Source organism: Varroa jacobsoni, unplaced genomic scaffold, assembly GCF_002532875.2.
Source record: "Varroa jacobsoni isolate VJ856 unplaced genomic scaffold, vjacob_1.0 scaffold_1468, whole genome shotgun sequence".
In the NCBI taxonomy this organism is placed as follows: Eukaryota; Metazoa; Arthropoda; class Arachnida; order Mesostigmata; family Varroidae; genus Varroa; species Varroa jacobsoni.
Genome location: NW_019214370.1, coordinates 610,597 through 633,570, shown reverse-complemented (window position 1 = coordinate 633,570; position 22,974 = coordinate 610,597). Strand labels below are relative to the sequence as shown.

The 22,974-nt window shown below is 39.2% G+C and overlaps 2 protein-coding genes across 4 annotated transcripts; one reads left to right on the top strand and one right to left on the bottom strand.

The window, feature by feature from the left end:
* Positions 1–3,573: 3,573 nt before the first annotated feature.
* Positions 3,574–14,137, bottom strand: LOC111270355 (uncharacterized). 3 transcript variants are annotated; one of them, XR_002686269.2, is made up of 8 exons: positions 12,768–14,137; positions 10,150–10,214; positions 7,968–8,143; positions 6,957–7,108; positions 6,717–6,823; positions 6,212–6,535; positions 5,448–5,679; positions 3,574–4,609 (listed from the first exon to the last, which is right to left on the bottom strand). XR_002686269.2 is itself a non-coding variant. In XM_022850519.2 (7 exons), exons 1-7 carry the CDS (start codon positions 13,336–13,338, stop codon positions 5,503–5,505), a joined length of 1,572 nt encoding a protein of 523 aa, XP_022706254.1. In that variant the 5' UTR covers positions 13,339–14,137; the 3' UTR covers positions 3,574–5,502. The 3 variants fall into 3 exon arrangements, 2 of the variants coding, with proteins under 2 accessions (XP_022706254.1, XP_022706255.1); XM_022850519.2 differs by having other exon boundaries at positions 3,574–5,679; XM_022850520.2 differs by having other exon boundaries at positions 3,574–5,667; positions 12,768–14,134.
* Positions 14,138–16,380: 2,243 nt separating this feature from the next.
* LOC111270356 (ribonuclease kappa) lies at positions 16,381–22,227 on the top strand. Its single transcript, XM_022850521.2, has 5 exons — positions 16,381–16,644; positions 16,832–17,009; positions 18,231–19,469; positions 20,854–21,007; positions 21,212–22,227. The coding sequence occupies exons 3-5, from the start codon at positions 19,401–19,403 to the stop codon at positions 21,268–21,270; spliced, it is 282 nt and encodes a 93-aa protein (XP_022706256.1). The 5' UTR covers positions 16,381–16,644; positions 16,832–17,009; positions 18,231–19,400; the 3' UTR covers positions 21,271–22,227.
* Positions 22,228–22,974: the final 747 nt, after the last annotated feature.

Below are 22,974 nucleotides of genomic sequence, written 5' to 3'. Positions count from 1 at the left end.
CACCAATAATTCATTCATTCAGTACCGTAGGATAGCTGACGGAATATTATGAAAATAGACAAGAGGTTGTTGTGAGAAGCCGATGTGCGATGATAGATAGATTTACATAGATAGATAGATTTACATAGATAGATAGATTTACATAGATAGATAGATTTACATAGATAGATAGATTTACATAGATAGATAGATTTACATAGATAGATAGATTTACATAGATAGATAGATTTACATAGATAGATATATATATATATATCACCTCCTTGAACCCATTTGCTTGTGGTAAAATATTATATTTAATGATGATGCCACTCGCTAGCGCGGTCAGTATTATTAAAATATTCTACTACACGTGCTCTATATAAATCTAATACAACACAAAGAAATTTATGAGAAATGAGAAAAAAATTTTCATGAACCGAATACAAGGTTATAGGTATCACTAATCATGATGCCCAAGCTTTCCATGAACCGTTGGAGCAGAATTGTCAAGATTCGAGGCGAGAAATCAGCATGATATTGAGTGCTTAGTACAGCTTCCCATTTGCTAAAGTGAATATACTCGGAAAGATCATTTCTTATAAAGTACTGTTTATAATATCCGCAAATTACGTTATGAGTTATGATTGAATGGGCACTCATAGAAATCACGTGTGAATTAGTCACGTACCAATGATTGTAGTATTCGGTTTAATTTGTGTATTAATTGTAAGGGCACTGTTTCTTAAAAGCCCCCGCGAAACTGTACTGCCCATCCTCAACTGAGAACTGTCTTCCGATGAGTTCCGCATCACTATAGGAACATATGAAGTCCTATACGCGAGTCTTACAGGCCCGTTAAGTCCTGAAGACATAGTCTTTCTCATTGAACCGTACTTCAACTGTTATCAAGCCATGATTATAATGGTAAGCGCTAATCCTGCTTTTATTACTATGGAACCCGTGGGTTCGTTCTTGGTCATGCCTATCCTTGGTACTTTTCTTAAGAGGATAAAATGAAATTCCAATCGAAAAACGCGTCTAAACATTGCGTATTCTTAAACCACTTAATATACCTGAAACAGTGGTAGCGTTTGTTGCAAAGAGTAAGAAAGCTGTACATCGTTTTATTACTAGTTTAATTTGGATCGGGAATGTCACTTATCACTTTATATATGTACATAATGGTGGTCTGTTTTTTCTTAGGTTGGCTAGTACCATTTAGTGCTATTTTTTTTTCTCTTTAAAATTATTTTCATATCAAAGTCGAGTTTAGACTCTGAAGTAGATATTGTTTTCAAGATGCAACAAGTTCGACATGTAATCAAGTAGAAACAACATTCAAGGTAGAATTCTGTTACACTATAAGAAAACAAAACAAAATTCACTAAAAACTTTAAATAAATATCTAAAAGATGAAACAAAAAGCGATTTAAGCAGTTCTCAAGAAATTCGTTAAAAAACATTTTTTTTAAATTCAAAATATTATTAAAAGATAACGGATGCAAAACAGAATACTGGTTCATTATAATCTGATGATGAAAGTAAGTCCAAACTGTACTCATTATCTATTAGTATTTCTTATGGTTTTATGCTTTTCATAATCGAAGCGTTGCTCTCTGCTTTTTTACTTTTTATCAATTCTGATTATCACGTAATATTACGATGTTATACCTTATATAGAGTACTTACCTGATTAAACAGAATCTTCGCATTTCGATAAAAGTACATGTACTCAATGTAAAGTTTTTTGATGCAGACAAAACTATAGCTACACGCTCGAAAGACAAAAAAGGAGCTTGCAACGATATATAGTTCTTGATTATCAGACAAACAAAAAACAGAAAAGGAAGGCAATTAATAAAAACCATTGTTTATCATCGAGTCTAATACTTACGGTGGGTTTATTGTACACGTATATAATGTCAAATACGTGCAGAACTTAACTGGTATGTGGATATTCGACGTAAGCAAGCTCCAATCAGCATTTATAAGTCGAACGAAGATGATCGTAATAGACATTTCCCAAAATCCGATCGGAAAGGTATTTTTCTATGAAGAATTCTTGGAGATAGCAGGCATTCGCCAAGAAAAACACATCACCGTCATCGTGGATGGGGTTTACAATTGGACAGCGTTTGAAGGGAAGCATGTAAGAATGGCACCTCTACTTGATGTGCGTTTGAGGCACCATGGTCTGAAATTTTGTAAAAAGTTTCGGCATCACCAACGCGTGAGAAGTTCTATATACCATGGTTATATTACAAAAAAAGTACACGAATGGTATCAAAGTATTCATTGAAGCTCAACTGAGCTTGTCCGCAGAGTTTTGTATTGAAGGAAAAACATCTGGCGTGTCCACACGCTGCAGCAACAGTTAGGAGGATCTCCTTTAGATGTGTTCGGTTATATCTTAGAACAATGTGAAGCTTAGTCATGGTCTTTTTTTCCCGCTTAAGCAACTTATTTTGCAAGAAGGAAGGTCATTACAGTTGAGCGTTTTCTCTCTAATCTGTCGATTGTCTATGCTGACTTGTCTGGATATATTCCATTTGATCCGTGTAGGTTGGCACGTTGGCTGGGCATACGGTCCATCGCATTTGTTCGAGGCATTTCGACATGTATACGCTCATGCAAGAGATTGTAGCTGGCACAATCGTAAAGGAAATGGGTCTCGAAGAGCATCCAAATTCATATTGAAAGCTGCTATTTCGAGAAAAGAATCGACACCTCTGTTCGATTCAAGACAAAGCCGGCTTTCGTATAATTCCACCTCAGGCAGGATACTATATCGTTGTTGGCTATGCAAAATACTGTAAGAATATAATCTATGTGTTCATAGGGACTGTTATTTTGTCACAATGGAGGCGCTCACAATATGGCACTGATATTTGTTTAGATCACGAGTACTAGACTTTAGTTACCGTTGAACGGGACTGTGCCACCTCGGCGTATGACCTCACAACTGTTTGCACGTTAACGAGAACAAATTTAGCCTCATTGTCAGATCGAAACAAGAAGCACACGATTCCGGGAAATATTGATGAGCAATGTCAAAAGGGACGCATCTGTTGTATCTCATTACTTTAATTCTCATTTTTAGCAAGGAAATCGGTTGCGTTTGAAGAATTATACCTGCTCGCAGAGCCAGATGATATCCGATTTGTTAGTTGGTTATACGTTCGAAAGAAAATGTTAAATATCCCGGCGTTAGTTCTCTGTTTAGTGAAGAACGCACAGAAAGCAAAAATCTTATTACGTATTTGTTTTTTAAAGTAGTTTCAGGTTAAAATTTGTTTTTCTAAGGTATAGGATATCTCACCTTCAGTGTCCTCCAAAATGATCAATTTTGTCTGTAATATAAAGGCGTTCGATTTTTAAGTTTGCGCAGTTCGTGTAAAACAACCGAGCTGCTTTAGCTACACTTCTATTTAGCGACACACAGCTATATGCAGTACTCATTACGCTACAGTAAACTATCTGTCTACTAAATTTCGGTATAGGATAAGTGGTCTAAGTTCGGAATTGGAAGCAAACAGACTTCGTATTATGCTGAATGCCAGCCGTCTGAAGAAATGCTGAAAATATCGCCAATACTCTGCTTGAAACTCAAAATATTTATTTATTTAACAATCAGGTCGTGTTTCGCATATATAAACCACCGTCGCGTTATCTTAGTTACTGATGTGCCGACCAACACAAAACTGACATAATGTTCAAAATTTGCGCTGTGTGTGTAGATAATGGCGCGCGTGGCTATTGTCGATGTATCAATCGTAGCTTACACCATTCATGTTGCCTTCGTTTAGTGTCCGCAGCTTTTTCTTGTCTTTTATTACTTGGAATTATTTTTTTTAGTTCACTTGTCACTTTTTAGCTAATCTTTTCAGTCCTCTGCCACCAGTCACCTTTTTCGTAAAGCTCCAAACACAAAAAAATTATATATATATATAATATACGTTGTAATCATATACAACATCAAAAAGATATAATTATAGATAGAGATAATAATAACTAAATCAAGTCGCCATTTATACAAAGGTATAAAAGCATTAATTTATTCTATATCTTTATGCATACACTTATGTTTTTGGGACTTCTCTTTTTCTATATATTTTGTATATAATATATAATGATATCCAAATACTTTTCCTTTCCTTCCCCGCTATTTTGGAATGCACTGGTGTTTTGTAGTGATTGTTTACCCTTGCCTTCGGCTGTCGCTATTATAATATATATGCTTAATTAGTTTTCTTTATTTAATTAATAAATGATCGGCGCAAGGCTATATAAATCTGCCTGCGTAAAAACAAAGCAATTCTAATTCCTGCACGACCATTTAATAGTGAGAATAATGTCAAAAATAATGGTGGCTTGTATGTTTGTTTTTGCTTTGTTGTTTTTCTCATTTCTTTGAGGTTTCCATAATCCTTCTGATTGACTTCGTTTAAATATCTGCCTCGTCCTAGTTTCACACATAACATTGCACCTGCTTAACATAAATCAGAAAACATTAATTCAATATATGCGTATATGTATATATAGGATTTTTTGCGATTTCTGAGGGTACTGTGGTTATTTTTCTTCATTGTTCAATGCTTTCATACCACCCCTGAGGTCTCGCTTATCTCTGAAACAAATATACCATTGTCATTAATTTTCCATAACCTACCGATGACCACACGACGTGTCGTGAAGATACTTATATATCAGCGTCGATATGAATCGATTTTCACACCACCTCGTGGTTGTACAAAATACTTGACTTTCCCCGTTTTTGCCAATGGCTGGCCGAGGCATTGCCAATAATGAAAAACTCACACAATAAATCAGACTACACACATGCATACACTTCGTGAAACTACTTCGTTTAGAGGTGCTATTAGTTGAAGTTATCTTCCGTCCGCTTAAAATACCGTACATCATCTTGCTGCACTATTTGGTCTTAACGATCTATTATTCTTGTCTGTTATTTTATCACTACCGGTCAGTGATTCCTGTGCTCAAATCAAAGCACAAGCTTTTTCTTCCGGACATTGTCATATGCCTTTTATTACTTGAAGCCATTATACTTAATTTGCTCTCTCTGTATCCTACATTTCACCTCTTCATCTAGAGCCTGGATGCTGGCCGGCAGCACGGCTGCCCCGCGCTCCTTAGAAACTCAACTTTACAAATCTTTAATTTATTGACCTATTCACTCTAGAGTGGGTTCGGCATTAGCATTCTTCTTAAAACTGCCTCATTTCTTTGTCTTTAAATCATTCTCTTTCTGTAGGACTTCTCGTTCCTTGCATACCCGCACCCCATTAATCATTTCATATTCAGCTTTGCAATTGACGAAGTGGCAATCCGACGTACTTATAGTACCTAAGCGCGGTTTACTTCTGTTGCAGCACGTTTGTGCACGTGAAGAATCCATAGCTTAACACCCAAATGGGTTTTTCTTTTTAATAGTTGTTGCGTACCTAACAACGACGACGAAACACATCCAAGATGTTACTTCGAGGTTAGATTCAATTTTTAGTTGGTCTTTCCGCTCTGTTCCGTAGTGATCTTCATTGAGTCAAATTTCTCTTGAGCCACGTAACAGGTGTCGTCCTTTTTGGCGGCGTTCCGGACCGTAGTCGACTGGTCTTTCTCAGTCGGTGCGTCCTTGTTCGCATCGTCGCCAGAGTAAAAAGTCGGCTGAAAGATCCACTGTGATGGAAGTATGTGCCACATACAGAGTGATGCGTTTGGTGACGTGATAAGGAAAGCTATGAATTATTTTTGCCCAGTAGAAATGTAGACAATGTATAGATAATGTAGACAATAGATGGGTAAGCCGAGTTTATGAGGCAAATGAGAAAATAAGAAAAATACCTGTCTCCAAGGCACAGAAGTAATAATAGATTATATTGGAACATATTAGCGGGAGCGGACTCGATGTCACTCATGATGGAAACAAAACTTGTTTAGAAAAAATAGAGACCATGGTAAATAGGAGTTCATGGGGCTCTTGTTGGACGAAATGGATTGTTTCGAGGAAGGCGCCATTTACCAGTAAATTCGTTTCGATCAGAGAATACCATGTAACGAATAGCAGTCCAGATAACCAGAACGACAAGTGATATTTCGATTAAGGGATCATTAAAGCGTAATAATATAAGGAGCGCACATTATCGTTGCAAATCTATAGTTTGCACTGGATTGATGTCAACCTACACCTTAGTGCTACAGTGGAACCTACCTTCTCTTCTTTGAGTTGGACCTGCTCGGTGCATTGATTTGGGACATCATCTTCGTCGTCATCTGAATCGTCGGTGGTATCATCCCGAGAGGAACTCAACTGTTCTTTAGCCGCAGCTCTCAGTTCGTTCTTTGTGGGCTGCCTCGAATCCTGCGCATTCGGTACAGAGGATAGATCGATATCGGCAAAGTCGCCCTTGCCCATAGATAATATGTCGAAGCAACTATCGCACACTCGCAGCGGTTTCGAAGACTGAGCTGGCAGCATAAACTTATGTTGCGAGCAGTTGCCGCAAACGACACAACCACACTTGCGACAATGATGCTACACATTCGACAAAACCGCCAGAAAATTAGAACCATAGTAAAAAGAATTTATATATAGATATATATATCTATATATATGTATATATATGTAAAATGGTGAACGAACAGAGGCATTATGTACAATTAACAGCAAGTGTATTCGCAAGCTGAATCAGTCAGCTAATGCTACTAACACGCACCCTACGGTTGAGCAACGTGAATTTCGTTTCTTTGCAGACCATGCATTTTCCAGCATCTGAATCGGGCACCCAAACGGCAGCATGTTCTTTTGACGGATGCTTCCCGGCTTAAAGAAAGGTATATCGTTTAAGCAAAATGATGTAACCAAAATAAAGTCAAATTTTTCATTTTATAAGTGGTCCCGCGAGTGAATTTAGATGGAGTTGAAACGGATCATCCTTGCAACACCTTGCACTTACTCTTTTTGAGCAGCTCATTAATACAGGTAGTAATGTGGGTCATCCATTGCTGTTTTTCGGTCCTTGATGCGGCGAAGACGACGAATGATTTCGTTGGAGTTCGGACAACCCAGCCATGACACATGTCAGCACTTTCCTCAATATTCTCTAAACTGTAATCCACCACAATTTATAGGATATGAATGAAAAAATTTAGAACTAGCTTTCGAACACGTCTATATTTTAATTCTCAACGATTATGGGAAAACCAAAATTCGCATTGGCAATGTGCATACACATATGATGAAAATGTCGTGACATTGTTTTTCACGATTGTATAGCACGTCGTCCTCCACATTATTTAAACAGCCGATCATTCGGTTGACGCATACCGAAATATTTGATACTGGCTTGACGTTGATGGCACGATCCCGTCTATAGAGATTCATACCAACCGGGAAAATCTATATTTTGTGTCAAAAAATGGGTCAAACCAAATCGATAAGCCCTTTTGAGCTAGATGATGGAATAATTCCGAATGGGGCTCAGAACAGCGCAGGAATATTATACTGTCAAAGAAAACTCGTTTATTGGTTCACTTTCGTACTTTTCTGCTTCGCTATGTTCAAGTCCTAGATGCCGCTGAACAATTCTACACGCCACTGTTATCGATCTGTGTCAAAATTATACTTCTAGCGCTTGTTGGTAACATTTCTTTGACATTACTTATTCCTTTCACATCGAGGTCAAAAAGTTGCCAAGGAAATCAGGAGTAGGTGTGATTAATGGCTTGGTTAGCTTTAAAATGGCACTTTCAATCTAAAGAACGTACCCAGTTTGGCAAGAATTCTCTTGATTCCAACGAAGAATAATTGTTGGATGAGCATATCTATCCCTTAACTAGTAAATCTTACCGTATGCGAAGAGGTCTCGGTTTGCACTTCCTGTTTTTTCAGCATCGACATATAGCATTTAATTATTAGAAAATCAACAAATAAATCATAAAAATGATAAACGAAAAATATCACTAACCAAACTTTTTCCAAAGGAATTATATGCTGCTTGATATATTTCTTCTTGGGTATAAGAATGTTTCCATAAACCAGGATGTCATTGAATAAGAACACTTGTCGGGGCTTCGGCTTCTTGCGGCACATTTTGGTGAGTACACCTTCTCCGACGAGGACACGGCCAGGCGCTCGTAAAGACTGTTTTATTGACAAAAACACAATGAGTATTTTTTTTTAATTAAGTTGTTATTATCACGTCTAGAACAATAACACGAAATTACATGCCAACGCGAAGGTATCCGTAATCGTAGCAGTATTACTCATGTATTTTTTATATATATATTTTTACATTTAGTGTATCTAATCGGTATTATTAAATAACTTAAACATTTGCTTAAGATTTAGTTTCTCAAACTCGAATCTTTCTAGCCATTGTTTTTCTTTTATGTTTCTGTCATTATTGGGCAAAGCCTGCAAAAACCAAACCATATACATTGGACTAATATTCTACTAAGCTAGATATGTTATCCGTTACAGCTGACATAGCCTAGAAGACTGATAAGTTTACGAGTGACGTAAAAGCCTGTCGCTGCTAAGGACAGGAATCATATTTTCTTTTTAAATATAGTTACTGCGTCCCTTGATATCTATTCCCATCGCTTATATGGGTCATGATATATATTTCAACAGCAGATAGACTATGTTATATCTACGTTTACACAGCGGAGCACGCACGAATTGATCTGGTATTGTTGAGCGATAAAGTTCTACAAATACGCCTGGCGTATGACTGACGTCAACATGATTCCGTTGTCGATACTGCAGATGGTCGTTAACCTATCGGTGAACTGCTTTCTATGCAATGTTAATGGCCTCGTACATTCAGAGCTTATTAAATGTAATGGTGGTCGGAGCAAATTCTGAAGCCTCAAATTTCGCAAGCTAATCCATATTTGAGGTTTACGTGTTTGGTCTGTACAACTGTAGATGGTTTCTACGGAATAGAGCTTTAAGGATTTTTTTTATGGATGACCATAATGAGCTGATATAAAGTTTACTTAACTCGCATGACTAGGATAAAGCTATTTGCTCTCTCGAACCTTAAGACGTGACTCATTTTGAATGGCGTACTAGTTATTCGCTAATTCAACTGACGATAAGCGCTGACGTTCGCTACGTAGAATTTCGAATTTATTGAGATTATGTATATGTTCGTATATTTGCACGATGGAACAACAAATCAGTTTGAAATAAAAAAAAAATGTCCAAGACTCGCCGTGCAAGTTTCGCATATAAATCGTTCGATTATTGAGCTAGTCGCTTTAACGCTCGTTGCTGGAACGAAAAAAGACGATGTCTGCTTACTGATTTAGACTGCCAATAGCTTATTGTCCGATTGCTGCCGGTGATCCGAATCAAAGATAATTATAGGGCTAATAGGCGACATCAAGCGATAAATGTTTAGATAACATATATGAGATATTCGTCCGCTGCAAAAGTGTTGAACGCAGATCATGGCAAAGCGAAACCAGGCTCAATCACAGGGACGAAATCGCAACGAAAGGCCATCACGCTATACGTTAGAGAGTTTACAGACTTATTATTGCACTATAAGTTATAAGTTATAAGCATTATTATTAATTGCATAATAATAGTGCTTATAACTGAAAAGTATTGACATCATTAGCGATAATTGTCTGATGGGATAACAACACTATACTGTTAACAATCTCTTTGAAATTAGAAAGACTAGTCTGAGATTTTGTGATAGACGAGTTAAACCACTGTAAATACTCGTGTCACATTGTACATCATGTCATGATTCTAGGATAGCAAGAACAGTTGATATAAGATCACAAATCAGACCTTGATAACTGTAGCTGCTGCGTAATATTTACAAATACTCAATATTTGAGTATAGAAAGCAAATTCTACTGTAACACTTTCTCATCGTTAAACAGAAAGCAAAAGTAAAATACTCAGATGTCATTGTAATAAAACTGTAAATCTCCATCAGTCGTGTAGAAGTGTGATTTACGGAAGGTATACGCATACCTTGAAACCAATACCATAAGTTACTTTGAATAAGTGCAGAAATTAAACTGACTGTGTTTCTTTTTTATCTGGAAATCTTTTCGGTGTAACTCGTCTACCTATATCAACGAGATCCACTGATCTTATCACATCATTCAGTGGAGATTCACCTGTCCCGACGATCCGAAACAGTTCTCGACATTTTGAATCCGTTCAGCGTTCGCCCGGGTGTTCACTGAAATTCACACAACAAACAAGAATCCAACGAATATCAAAAACGATTTATATACATACTATATTATATGCTACTATTTGCTTTTCAATCCACCAGTCAACCCTGTAAGGGTATATAGACCTTCATACGATTATTTTTAGTAGATTTATGAAAAATATAGCCAGTCAGTACGTCACCCGATGCGCCAGTGAATTCTATGTTATCTTCACATCGTACCACGGCCAATTTATTTGGAGACTATATGCTGCCCCCCCTCGTCGCAGTAAGAAAATGCGTTATGGTACTGACAATTATTATCGTCATCATCACTATGGTTACCGCCTAGTTAACCTGACCAGTCGTTCGTGCCACTTTCTACTGACTCGTTCAGTATGCAGTCGCGTTCAATGAACGCAACGATTACACGTATGTGGATGATGCATGTAGTGACCTAGAAATTGATCGCATTTCTGTACATATGCAATCAAGTCCTACCAAGCCTACAATATGAGAGGTTATTCATTGATTACATAGACCGCAGAGGAAAATCTGTCTTAACTAAAAAAAAATTACTTAGACTTACGTTCTGATTACCGTTCATACGCACCATAAAAACGTCAATTCGAAAAAGTGTGTTTCTTCTCCGAGAAACTGGATGCGACACAGCTTTACGTGTTTCCCAGTAGAAATTACGTAATTATATGGCAACGAAATATCGCAAAATATTTACCGATGGTAGCATAATTTGAGCGAGTACTGACATTGTTTGAGGCAATAGAGCCAGTCAACTCCTTGAGATCGTCAAGAATCATCATCCTTCTCTACGATTTTGGAGCTTCATGTTAACTAAGTATGCACTCTCAAGAATTATGCGGCTTTTTGATCGTATCCTTTCGGAGATATTTGCAGCCCACTATGATTGTACATCAACTGGTGCAACGATCTAGAGATTCGTAGCGAAATTCAGAGAAGTGTAGAGAGGACAAAAATGAGGCGCTCCACAAAATTTGCAAGATGCTTGGAATCTAGAAGTTATGGTATTCGTTTAAAGTTCAAAACAAGTCATCGTATCTATTAGACGATTAGGGTTGACCTATGCGCTGTATCTCCACTGAGGAAATGAAACGATCTGACTGAATCTTCCCAAGGTTTAATTGCAAATTGCGATTTCGGACTCACTTGCTCTCTCCAAACGTAGAAATTATAGCGTTTACTTCGTTTAAAATTTAAAAAAAAAGGCAATAAAATCACACAGTTGTACGCCTAAGATAACGCTCAATTGAATTCTGTACAAATTCAAGCACGTGAAGAACACTGACTTTGCGGAAAAGAATCAAAGCACTTACTTTCAACTACTAGCTCTCAATAAGAAAACACTCATTAATAATTATTTATTATATTATTATTAGTGAAGCAAGATTTTGACTGTGGATGACTCAAATGTAACAAAAAACCGGCATTTGTAGTTAAACGAGGAGAGATACCCGAGACAATTCTAATTTGTCTGATACGACTACGTAAAAAAAACCATTGAGAGTCATTTTTCACAATTTCAAAAATACAATAACAAGGTTCATTTACATAGGAAAGGCCCATCTCGAGCTCTCGCGACTTACTTTTGTCTTGGTAACCCTCATCATCACCATCATGAGCTTTTTCCGGTTACAGAGTGAACGGAAGCCAATTATTTAGGTGGCATTTTCACGAGTCTTAATATTTCAATTATATACTGAACTTAACGTGCTTTATTTAGTGGGGTGAGCTCGATTTTACATATCGATGTACATGGACCTCAGGGACTTCCTCTCGTCTAACAAACAAGCTGCACTAGTTCCATATCTATTTTACGACAATGCATAAAGAGTTACCTGAATATGAGCATTTTCCGTAATTCTTTAAACAGTACGTCACGGTGAACACACTAATGCTTACGAAAAACTGCTCAAGTATATAAACTGAGTAGGAATCAAAAAAAAAAAATTATGTTGTGTTCGTTTAATCAGTCAAACATAGTGAAGCAGTAAAAAGCTTTCGTAGTCGATAATACAGCCCTACTGGAACAGTAGTGCAATGTACGTGCGTGTAGTACAAATTAGTCGCCAACAAGACAAAGTTTATGTGAAACCAACAATTTTTTACAGGAATTACATTAAGGTAAAGTGGTCCGGGGGCTCTCTCTATTAAGTGCAATCGTCACTTTTGATTTATTGGAAAGTTCGGTAAATGAATGAACTTATTTGGCAATTGGACGTTTGAGTTATCACAACTTAATTGACATCGATGCTAAGAAGTTCGAGTTTTTGCAAAAACATCACTTCTCAATAAATGAATCTGCTTAGAACACACAATGTCTAACTATTCTCGTTTACGTAGTCATCGGCGAGTGACTACGACCACAGATAAGCTATGAAGTCAGTGGAACAAAGTCTAGCTCGAATTATCCAAGCGGCGTACGTCGCTGATTAACTATGGCTGTTCGTGTTAGCATTCTACAACAGGCACGTATAAACACACAAAGAGCAACAATTAAATGTATAATAATTATATTAACGACGAATCGCTCTTCCTAGATACCATCGTCGATGTCGCTGACGACAATTCTGAAGTTGCACGGTTCTTGAAGCGCCTCTTTTTTCGCTGCTGTGGCCGTCTCCCGCTTTCTTAGCTCAGCAGAACCCGCGTTCTCAGCATTCTTCTTTTGCTGATCCAGTACTAGTTCAACAATTGCACAAATATCATCATTGCCTTCTTTGTACCCTACGGTTTCCTCGGCCACAGGCCCCGTTTGCTCCGACACCTCCAGTTGTTCGGCCCTGATCTCTATCGACACCTCCTGCACCTCAGTTTCGCCTTCTCGGATCTTCATGTTTGCCGTGAACACCTCTGTTGCTTCGGAAGTTGTCCCGCCAGCCAAACTGGCAACTGGTTTTGCTTTTTCGATATGTGCTTGTGCAGCCTCCTTCGGTTGATCGGCTGTCAGAACATGCTTTGTGGTAGCCAAAGCGACAGATTTACCTTCGTCAGTTACCTTAATTGAGTTTCCATTTGTAATCGATGTAGCAGCCGTGTTTCCGGTCGAGTCATCAGTGGCTTCTAACGCTTGAACAAGCTTTGTAGCGGGCATAGCCTCTGTTGCGTCACTCATCTTTTGTATCTTTCTGTCGAAGCGTGAGGGACTTTCTTTATGTATGTGCGGCTTTCGTCACTTTTCACTTGTTAGTTCTTACTGCATCTGCGTTTATATATGGCTCTATTTTGCCACTACTACAAGCCTTCTTTTATCTTCATTAGCGTGCAGATACACACAACAGATATATTTACGGCAAATTACCCGCAAATCACCAATGTTCCGTTCGTTGATTTGTTCTTCGTTCAATGACGTTTCTATTACTTAGCACAACTAGTGGACAACACGTAAAAGTTTATAATAGATTTCACTGCATTCTACACCTCAAACGTTTGCAAGCAGAACACGTATAGTATATGAAGCAACCTGTGTTTGCTACTTCTGCTAGAATCGGTCTGCCTTATAACCGAAGTCACTGAGAAGCAAGACCAAATGGCAACGAAGTGACCACCTTTCTGCCAATCACTCGCTTCTGCTCCTCCCTCGACGCCTACCAAAAATTAACTCCCATTGACCGCACTCACTCTTGTCGCGTGAACCACCTCTCGACGATTAACCGAGCGTCGTGTGTTGGCGGAAACAAATTGCCATCAATAGACCGAGTGTGCAATAGTTAAATGCACCCTCAGCGGCGTCACCCTATCGCAGCAATAATATACAAAGCGACGACAACAAATAACCGTCGAGTTGAGTTCAACCTAAGTAAGCCAACAGGGACCGATTGACACGGCGACGTAGTACTTGTTTGTAACCAACGTAACGTAATAACTAACAAGCCAACCAGCTAAACTTAGCTGTGCATAGCCGAAGCGTTAATGACAAACAATACGCGACCGATAGCGAAACAGCGACCAATGAGGATGAGAGAGGCTGACTTTCAGAGCGGAGAACTACTCTAGGAAAGAACGTCAAAACAGCTAAGGAGAGCCAATAGCGACTGCGAAGGAGGACGAAGTATGAATGCGCGTTCAAGGTTCGCAGACCCGTCACACAACACCGAAAAACAGCAGTGGTCACCGTAGCAAGAGCGTAGACGCCTCTGATTCTCGCCAAATAGGATCAGCCTCTTGTCGTCCGTCGGTCGAAGGCGGGGGCTGACTCAACGATTCCGATGGCGGTGATAATATCATTTGTCTCGAAGTCGGCAACGGTTGCATCAAAGTCCACTGACTGCGCTATTGCTACGGTGTATACTGTGCCAGAGCTTACCATGTGATGCCCTGACCATAATAACAGTAATATGTATAATATGAATGTAATATACATAATATATAACAACAACAGCAAACAAAACAATAGATATGATCCATCGAACGACCGATGATGCTACTAGACAATGCGAAAGAGCTAGTTGTTGGGTTAACTAACGCTGTTACGTAACGCTACGACGCTCTGCTGGCCGATCCGCTTGTTGTTATTACAGCCCCACCCGCGCTCATAGCTTCCTCCTTGTGTAAGCGAAGACTCACTTGGAGACAAGGGCATTACGATTGACACGCCAGAGAAATATAACCAAAACAGAAAGAAATGGAGGGAGAGAGAAAAAGCGTAAAACGAAAATATGTGAACCCTACAAATACAGAGACAGAACTACAGTCAGTCTAGTCCTTGACTTGAGTTGTGTCACTGCTACGTCCACCAGTTGCGTTTTTTTTCCATAGCAACGGCAGACGCCACTGGTAGACTAGAACAGTTGCTAATAATACACATATAACAAAGTCGACGACAACGATGATACCGTCAACAACAACCGTTGCTGTTGCCATTCTTCGTGCCGTTATTGCTGAGGTTGGTTACAACTCCTTCAGTTCCCCCTAGTACATTTCTCATTCAGTGCTACACCCAATACTAGAGAAAATACGTTATAGAATAATAACACCGTGCAACTAAGAACGAGTAACACGTTCGGTCTAGCGGCGGCGGCGGCAGCAGCAGATACTTGTTGAGAAATCAATCGTCCTTCGTGGACCATGTCGAGCACGACGCACAGAGAATCGGGTAGAAAAAGTACGTGACAGGGCAGTGGATGACTGTTTACATCGCAAGCCATCCAGCGGCCGCCGGATGAGCACCGACCATTTTTACGGTGTTGTGTAGTGTCTATGTAGGAGACGTTGTGTCTTTAACCGTTTGTATGCGTCCGCCAGCGTATATTTGTGTGAATCTGTAAATGTGTTACCTTTCTTACCACGACCGCTTCTTGTAACTGTGGAGAAAAGCGAAATTAGCAAATCCATGTGATCGATACAGATAGCGACAGGCGGCAAAGCATATGGAGATCACACGAAATGAGAGAAACCGCGCACCACACCCATGCACACTGTACATACAGGCACATGCGCACATTGCTATTTCCATGTTATTATTTTTACGAAAAGGGCGAAAGAATCATATGGCAACAGCGCGGTACGACTGTAAGCAATTACAGCAAGCAGAGCGTCTATCGCCTCATTAAGGAGCGTGGTAAGTCTCGCGACCATCGCTACGTTAGCAAATGGGATGTTGCCGCTATTATTCGGGCATGCCATTGGTTACCGATGCTTGATGATGGCTCGACTGTATTTTTCGTGGATGTGATTTAGTGGTAGTCATCGTAGTTTGGCTTAGTGGAGTGATAGAATGACTCGTCAGTAACGCTCAGGTTGCCGATCTTGTTGCTGTTAAACTGCAACTTTGTTTACTGTTATTGGAACAATAGTAACAGGATCCGCTGATTTTGCCTTCTAACAGACGCATTAGTCGTATGCGAGCCAATATACTATACGGAAAAATTGTGACGGACTTCCACCCATACAGAACTCACACATGGTGCGATCGCGCAAGTGCGTAAATGTTCTGCCGTTAGACTCTTCAACAGGAAATGATAAAGGTCTGAATGCGGCACTTGAGTGATGACTCTAGATCCCCAATCCTAACGCCGATTGCAAAACTGATATGCAGTACAAAACCAGCCAGAAGGATATTTAAAATAAACGGTATTTTAATGCATTCTGTGCAGGCAACAAATCAGCAGTTTCATTGGATTTCTTCAAATCGGATCGATCACTGCAATTTGATCAGCGGATCAGTTCATTTCGACTGAGTCGTCTGCTTGGCGATCGCCGGTGAGCATTCGGAACGGCTGCTCGGTTCGGGCTGGAGAACCTATCGCCACACGCATATTGGCTAAACCACAAAATTACATATACGTTAAACCGCATCTGTAGCAATTAATAGCTTTCTACTGCTCGGCTACTCTACTAATTAACGTCGACTGCGGTGTCGTAAGAGACTGTGCGTCACGCTGCCAAGATAAGAGACAACATCGCCGAATTATTTCTTCAGGTGGGCAAATGATTTGCTCCAATTGAAGTTGACTACATTTAAATTGTGTATGGAAATGCATACAAGAACATGCTGCAATTAGCCGGATAGAGAAAGTACTTTGTATCTGCTTTAAACCTATAAAAGACAAATCTGTAATTGACTAATATATTGTTTCTTTCTCTGGTTTGTCCCTATCTATTTACAGAAATCCCCGGTGCCAAACGGCAGGGGCACCACTATGCAGATCCAAGCGACTTGTAATAAAGCACCCCAAAGACTTCTCCAGCAGCAAAACTGACCCGCATGCGAGTATATCAATGCCCAAGGGCCCGCAGAATGTGTGTAGAGCCCACATCGGCAAAAAGGCAGTAGCATCTATAGCGGTAAGTAGAAGTTCGAGAACACCGACAGGTTTGTAGAGACACTATGACGATTGAAAATGAAAGAGGGCGGTCTATTTCAAATAAACGTAACTTCAGTATCCAAAATCTTATTACTTGGTTTTGGTGCCTCGTTTTCTTCTCAGAACGCGGCTGCCTTAACAACGACGAAGACAGTAACAAGATCAACAGCAAAAGCTAAGCCGGAAATTTCCCAAATAAAATGCCGAAATAAACCTTTTTGTAGTCAACGGAAAAAAGATAGCGGCATTTCGGCGTCATTGGAAAACAGATCTGAGTTTCCTGAGGTCGGCTATATAAAAACAGCCTGTTAAGTCGTTGTCCATGCGGCGTGCTTCTTTTAATTTCCACTGAAAACAACATCACACCCAGCTTTTCCATGACGCTGGATTCATAGCGATAGTGATAAGCTTCCGCTGCGTATTGACTTAATAAATGAATACGCGATGACACACGTTTCGGATGCAGTGCTTTGACTGCGGTAGAAACATGGAAACTCCTGACGTTCAGGTGCTTTCACTTGTGACGACAATCGTAAGTGTTGTAGTAATATTAAACGTAAATGCTTATTCGTCATAGAATCCCTATCAGATTAAAAGGTGATGATAATGATTGACGATACAGTCTCTGGTAATGGCCACTTTCCTAGCGAAAAGAACTACAATGTTCAAACACGTAGTAGTAAGTGTTAACGTCTTTTACGATCGACTAACTCGAGCCGTCGTAGACACTCGTCCCAAGTGTGTATGAATGTATTAACATTATAGTTAACTCGAGGAACAATTTTAAAAGTAATTTCATGAACCAGCATCCACCGACGACTACCTATAGAAGCGCGCTTTTTCAACGAAAATAAACTTCGTACTTCGATTCTTTTCAACGCTAGCACCATATGTCACTGTCACACATTTAATAATTGATTTTTGAAGAAACATAAAAAAGAAATAAGTTTTAAGGAAAAACACATTTAGCGAAGGAAGCAGCATTATTCACAATGGTTATACTATGGCGTTCGGCGTACAATAGAGAACGGCAGTACTGTAAGAAACTGGCTCTGTTTCAGGGACAGTGATCTTCTATCTGATTGAACAGACATTGTTTATTACCCTTTTTGTACCCGTTTTTTGTGAAAGTAAACTCCACTAGGGGAAAATAGGCCCGTTAACATTTCTAAGACACTCACCGAGTTCGTCCATTTTCCAGCTTCACGTGATGTAATGCAGAAGGCTATTTAACTGGTTCAACTGAAGAGTGTCGATGGGCTATTACCTCGAAACTAGTGCCGCATTCACACGCGAACTACCGAACAATTCACCTGATGAATAATAACTCAATGGCGTAAAGTGTCCAAACGGCACATCTGTACCGAGATTGGCTGTTCGAGCTATTTAATGTTGAGCAAAATACTACGTAGCGGTGAATCTCCCCTTAAAGTGCAACAACATGAAGACGGTCCGCATCAGAGAATAAAGCGAGCGCAGCGCCGTCTTGCGGCCCGAAGACGCCCCCATTTGACAGGTCTGCAGCTGACTGCTTCAGCATCCAATACAGCTTTTACCAACAACAACAATTCCGTGAACGAGGCTCCATCACGGTGAGTATGGAATACTCTTTCTGTTCAGTCTACTAGGTCTATTCGCATCTGATCGCAAAGCAGCCGACGAGCGTCTGCCCGCGTTAGCAGCCGCTGTCGAGAGTCTCGAGAGCAGAAGATCTTGACGTCATTAGGATTTGGCATGGCTGTCTTTGCAAGCAGCTCGCAAGTGCAGGCCATTACTGTGTTCATTCTCTTTTCCGCGCTGGGTGTGTTGTTCTCTTCACATGCCGTTGTTTTGGATATAATACGTGTGTGTGGGTGTGTGTTTGTGTGTACGTGCCTGCGTGTTAGTCTCGATTCGTCTGCCAGTCGTCAGTATCGGAAGACACAACAGTCACACAGTTGGCAGTAGCTGGTTTACCTGCAACAAAGAAGAGGAAAGTCTACTTTGTAATAGGACCTACAGCGACCACAACCAAATCTAGTCAGCAGTATTGCAATACCTAAATGTAGCTCGCTCGCGCTTGCTTGTTGGCCATCGTCCATCGATAGATTCACTAGTGAGCGGGTTTGAGGAAAGCTATTCGTCTCTGTCACGCAGGCAGTAGCTGCTTACGGCCACAACAGATCCGTCGATCAAGAACAAAACTGGCTGTACGCTGCTGAAGCCGAGTGAGCGCACATCTGTGTGCCTGTACATTCAAAATAAGTCGTCGAAATCATCATCATCACTTGGTGCTCCGGTGCGCTCGTAAGTTTTGAAAAAAAGCACCAACTTCAAATAGTGTACCGCGACAAATAGACTCAAGTATATATTTACTGTTCCAGTTGAGAGGATGCCTCTTTGCGGTAAGAAGTGTGCAGTTTTCTGCTCAGTGCTAAGCGCCTGGGGTGTCATTATGTTGGTAAGTTTATGCGCTATTTTTCATGCTTATCCTTGTACCTACCTATTCATTATTACTGTAGATCAAATGAAACTGTATATAAAGACAGTAGAAATGGAATGTTAATGGTTCGCCACTAGCTGTGACGGACGTGGGGCGTAGACCCTGCCGACAGACCAGCCGCTGCTGCGGTCGTCGCACTATGGTCATATGACTCGGCCTCCAACGTTCTGTCATGGCCTTTACATGGACTCTCGCGTCTTGCTGTTTTCTTGTGTCGAGTAATAATTAACATTTTATTTAATAGTAGGTGATTTTGAAAAGTATTAAATAATGGACAAAAGGTGCAACATATGATCTTTAAGGGATCCGGAAGTTGAATAAGTGCTAAATAATTGAATAGGTCGTTTTGTCTTAACGATAAAATCAAATTTTAAGCGGATTTAAAGAGAAAAAGGGTTTTTTTTTTTGTATCTTACTTTTTGTTTTGATTATTAGCAACGCGAGTTAAGAAGATATACAGAATAATATTAAGAAATGGCAGCAACGAAAACGTGCGGTTTATAGGACCGCTTATTGTCTAGATTTGGTCGGTCTAATCATTTGCGCTTTAGTAACTCTAGGTCATAAGGGTAGTATATAATACAATTTTTTTTATACAGAACGCATCTAGGCAGTGTTATTATGCAACGGATGCTTGTTGAAAGCTTAAGTATTTTTAATTGATTCTAGATATCTAACTTAGCGCTAAAAGGCCAAACGTATAGGAACGCTATCACGCGCATAAATCTCTATATGGGTGTGTCTAATCCCGCGATAAAGGTACATTCGCCGATAGTTTAAATGGCGATTTTTATTTTAAAATTTTCAAGTTCCTACCTTTAGTACAGGTTGTTTCGTTGCAATGGCCAACGGTTAGCTGCAATACTTTTCCTGTATCGCACAAAACTGTAACTAATCATCCGCATTTCGTATTTTTGTGTCATCACATTTTTGTTGAAGAGCGTTAGTGTTTATAAAAAGACAGAAGTGTTGAAATTAACAGCAACGCTTAATAGCATATGTTTGATACCAAATTATTAAACATAAGCCCTTACATATAAATTTACCTAACCTAAATACTTTCGAAACCAAATCGTTTTTCAGTATATTATAGCATATAAATATTATGCTTTAAGATTATTTAGACCTTATTACTATTAAAAACAGAGCATATTTCAATCGATGAGTTAGATCGTTTTGAAATTTTTTGTTTCCCTGAGCAAGTTCTCGCATTGATATTACACTTCCCTGTTAGCCCTTCAGCTTATTTAGCTTATGTTTATATTCTTGGTTTGAAAGTAAATATCACATCGCATCTGCCATTGTAGAATAATAAACGTTTCGTTATTTACCAAATATACAGGTACTGCTGGGTATTTTCCTGCATACAAACTCGGTAGCGTTTGCCGAGGATCTGGAGGTGCACGCTACGAGTAAACCAGACTTTTTGGCCGAGATCAATAGAAAATATAAAGCCGCTGCCCAAAATTGCTGGATAGCAGCTTGTCTCTATGTTGGTAAGTGGATCGTTGCCACCTGCGTCAAAAGACCTGATGCACGTTTACTATGAATCATGTCATGAAGGAGTGCATGTGTTTGAATGGTTAGTGATTACTAGTGGTTATTGACTAACGTTCCGCCTGTCTACCTAAATCGCTTTTCGCTGCAAACTCAAAATGCCGAACTTTCTTTTGTTTTGACGTCCACCTTTTCCCTTTCAGTTACCCTGGTCATCTCATTCCAGCAGTATTGCGCCAATCAACGAGCACGGAATGCATAAATTCGAAGAGTAAAATATCTGTATATCATTTAAGAGATTTTAGGAAGTCTCGATCGAATAATTGTTGGGTCGATAACGTGACAAAAAACGATTGATTAAAAAAGCAGAATTTATTGTAGATCCTACGTACGGCAAATCTGAAACATGACAACATACTTGAAGCGAAATTTTTTATATTGACATGTGCAGCTTCTGAATAGTAGTTACTTCAAAAAATGTTACAACTACAAATGTGTTTTAAATCTCATTCATGCGAACGCAACAACCCATAGTGGATAAGCATAAAAATAAATCAAATTTAACCAGCTGTTCCTGAAAAGAAATGAACTGAACGTCTGAACGTAGATGAACATAGATGGATTGTCATATCGGCTCCGGTTTAGTAAAGGGTGGACAGTAGATGCCGTCACCAAAAAACTTCTCGGCGAACAAAGGCTGGCCGGGTTACGATGTATAAGGCGAAAAATAATTTGGCGAAAGCTACCCACTTAGCGTAGCTGCCGTCTTTAAGTATGGAATTCCAATGATACTAGTGAAAACCTTTTTTATTTGACACCCAAGCAATGCGTTAGTGTCTGTACATAATAAATATAATTAAGAATAACTACAATGCTATGAATGCCTCTCATTATTATTACTCAGTACTGTTATGCAGTAGAGTTGTATTCTGATGTTGATTGGGTGCTCTGTTAAAATTCACGTACTGGAATATTTTTACAATTTGAATCATACAAAAATGAAGATAGTAAAGTAAAAAGGGGAAGATAAAAGCAGGTGGACATTATCGACTTACAGAGGTAAATGAGAAAAATTGACAATATTATTGCAGTGATTAATGTCGAGTATTGCCCGTTAGCAAAGCGGCAACGACAAGGAAGGTTTGCAAGTTAATGAGTCATTGAAGTCATACAAGGAGAAAGTAAATAAATGCTAGTTAATTTTTGATATTGATGTGAAGATTTCAACGCGTGTTTTTTTCTGTGCCAGTATTGGTTATTAGTATCAATAAATGTTAATAATCTATTATTTTTGCTATTGAACTTATTACTAGTAACTCGCAAATATCGATTTATCATCCATTGTTCCTAACATCAATCTTCCTTTTCTTTGTCTAGCTTTGTGCGCGGTATATTCAGATAAATATTAGAATTGCACAAAACAAATATGTTAAGAAGCAATCATGCACATAGAAAGTTCCCGTCGATTTTTATGCTTTTCGCTTAGCTGTGTTTGCTGTATCTTGGCTTTTGTAAACTATGGTGCCTAGCTAACTTTCACTCGGCTGCCTCTTAAACAACCTACTTTATTACCAATCTTTTTGCATTGTTTCTGGGGGCTCGACACAATCGATTTGAAGGCATCAAGAATTAATGGATTACTACACGTATCATCTTCTCTATTATCTAATTTTCTACTCGAGAATTAAGGTGTTTCTATGTTTGCACCACTTCATCTTTGTTCCGATTCGTAGACAAACATGTTACCACCACACCATCGCAGATAGCGTAAAGCTTGAAGGTCTCTTTTGTTATTGTACATGAGGTAGTTAATATTTTAAACTTAGCATTAGAAACGGCAAGGCAATAATTTTTCAACTATGTTTTCTAGTTCTTCTAATCTGTGCAGTTTTCGAGGACCGCCGTGTTGCTAAAGTTGTATGATAATTTCGAAGATCGTAAGCAATTTCTGAAATAAACCAATAAA

Coding starts and splice junctions, on each gene's coding strand:
- LOC111270355 (XM_022850519.2), bottom strand. CDS start 13,338: ATGAGTGACGCAACAGAGGCTATGCCCGCTACAAAGCTTGTTCAAGCG. Junction 6,824..6,956: donor TAATGAGCTGCTCAAAAAGA/GTAAGTGCAAGG, acceptor CCTTTCTTTAAG/CCGGGAAGCATCCGTCAAAA. Junction 6,536..6,716: donor TCACGTTGCTCAACCGTAGG/GTGCGTGTTAGT, acceptor TCGAATGTGTAG/CATCATTGTCGCAAGTGTGG.
- LOC111270356 (XM_022850521.2), top strand. CDS start 19,401: ATGCCTCTTTGCGGTAAGAAGTGTGCAGTTTTCTGCTCAGTGCTAAGC. Junction 19,470..20,853: donor CCTGGGGTGTCATTATGTTG/GTAAGTTTATGC, acceptor CCAAATATACAG/GTACTGCTGGGTATTTTCCT. Junction 21,008..21,211: donor AGCAGCTTGTCTCTATGTTG/GTAAGTGGATCG, acceptor TTTCCCTTTCAG/TTACCCTGGTCATCTCATTC.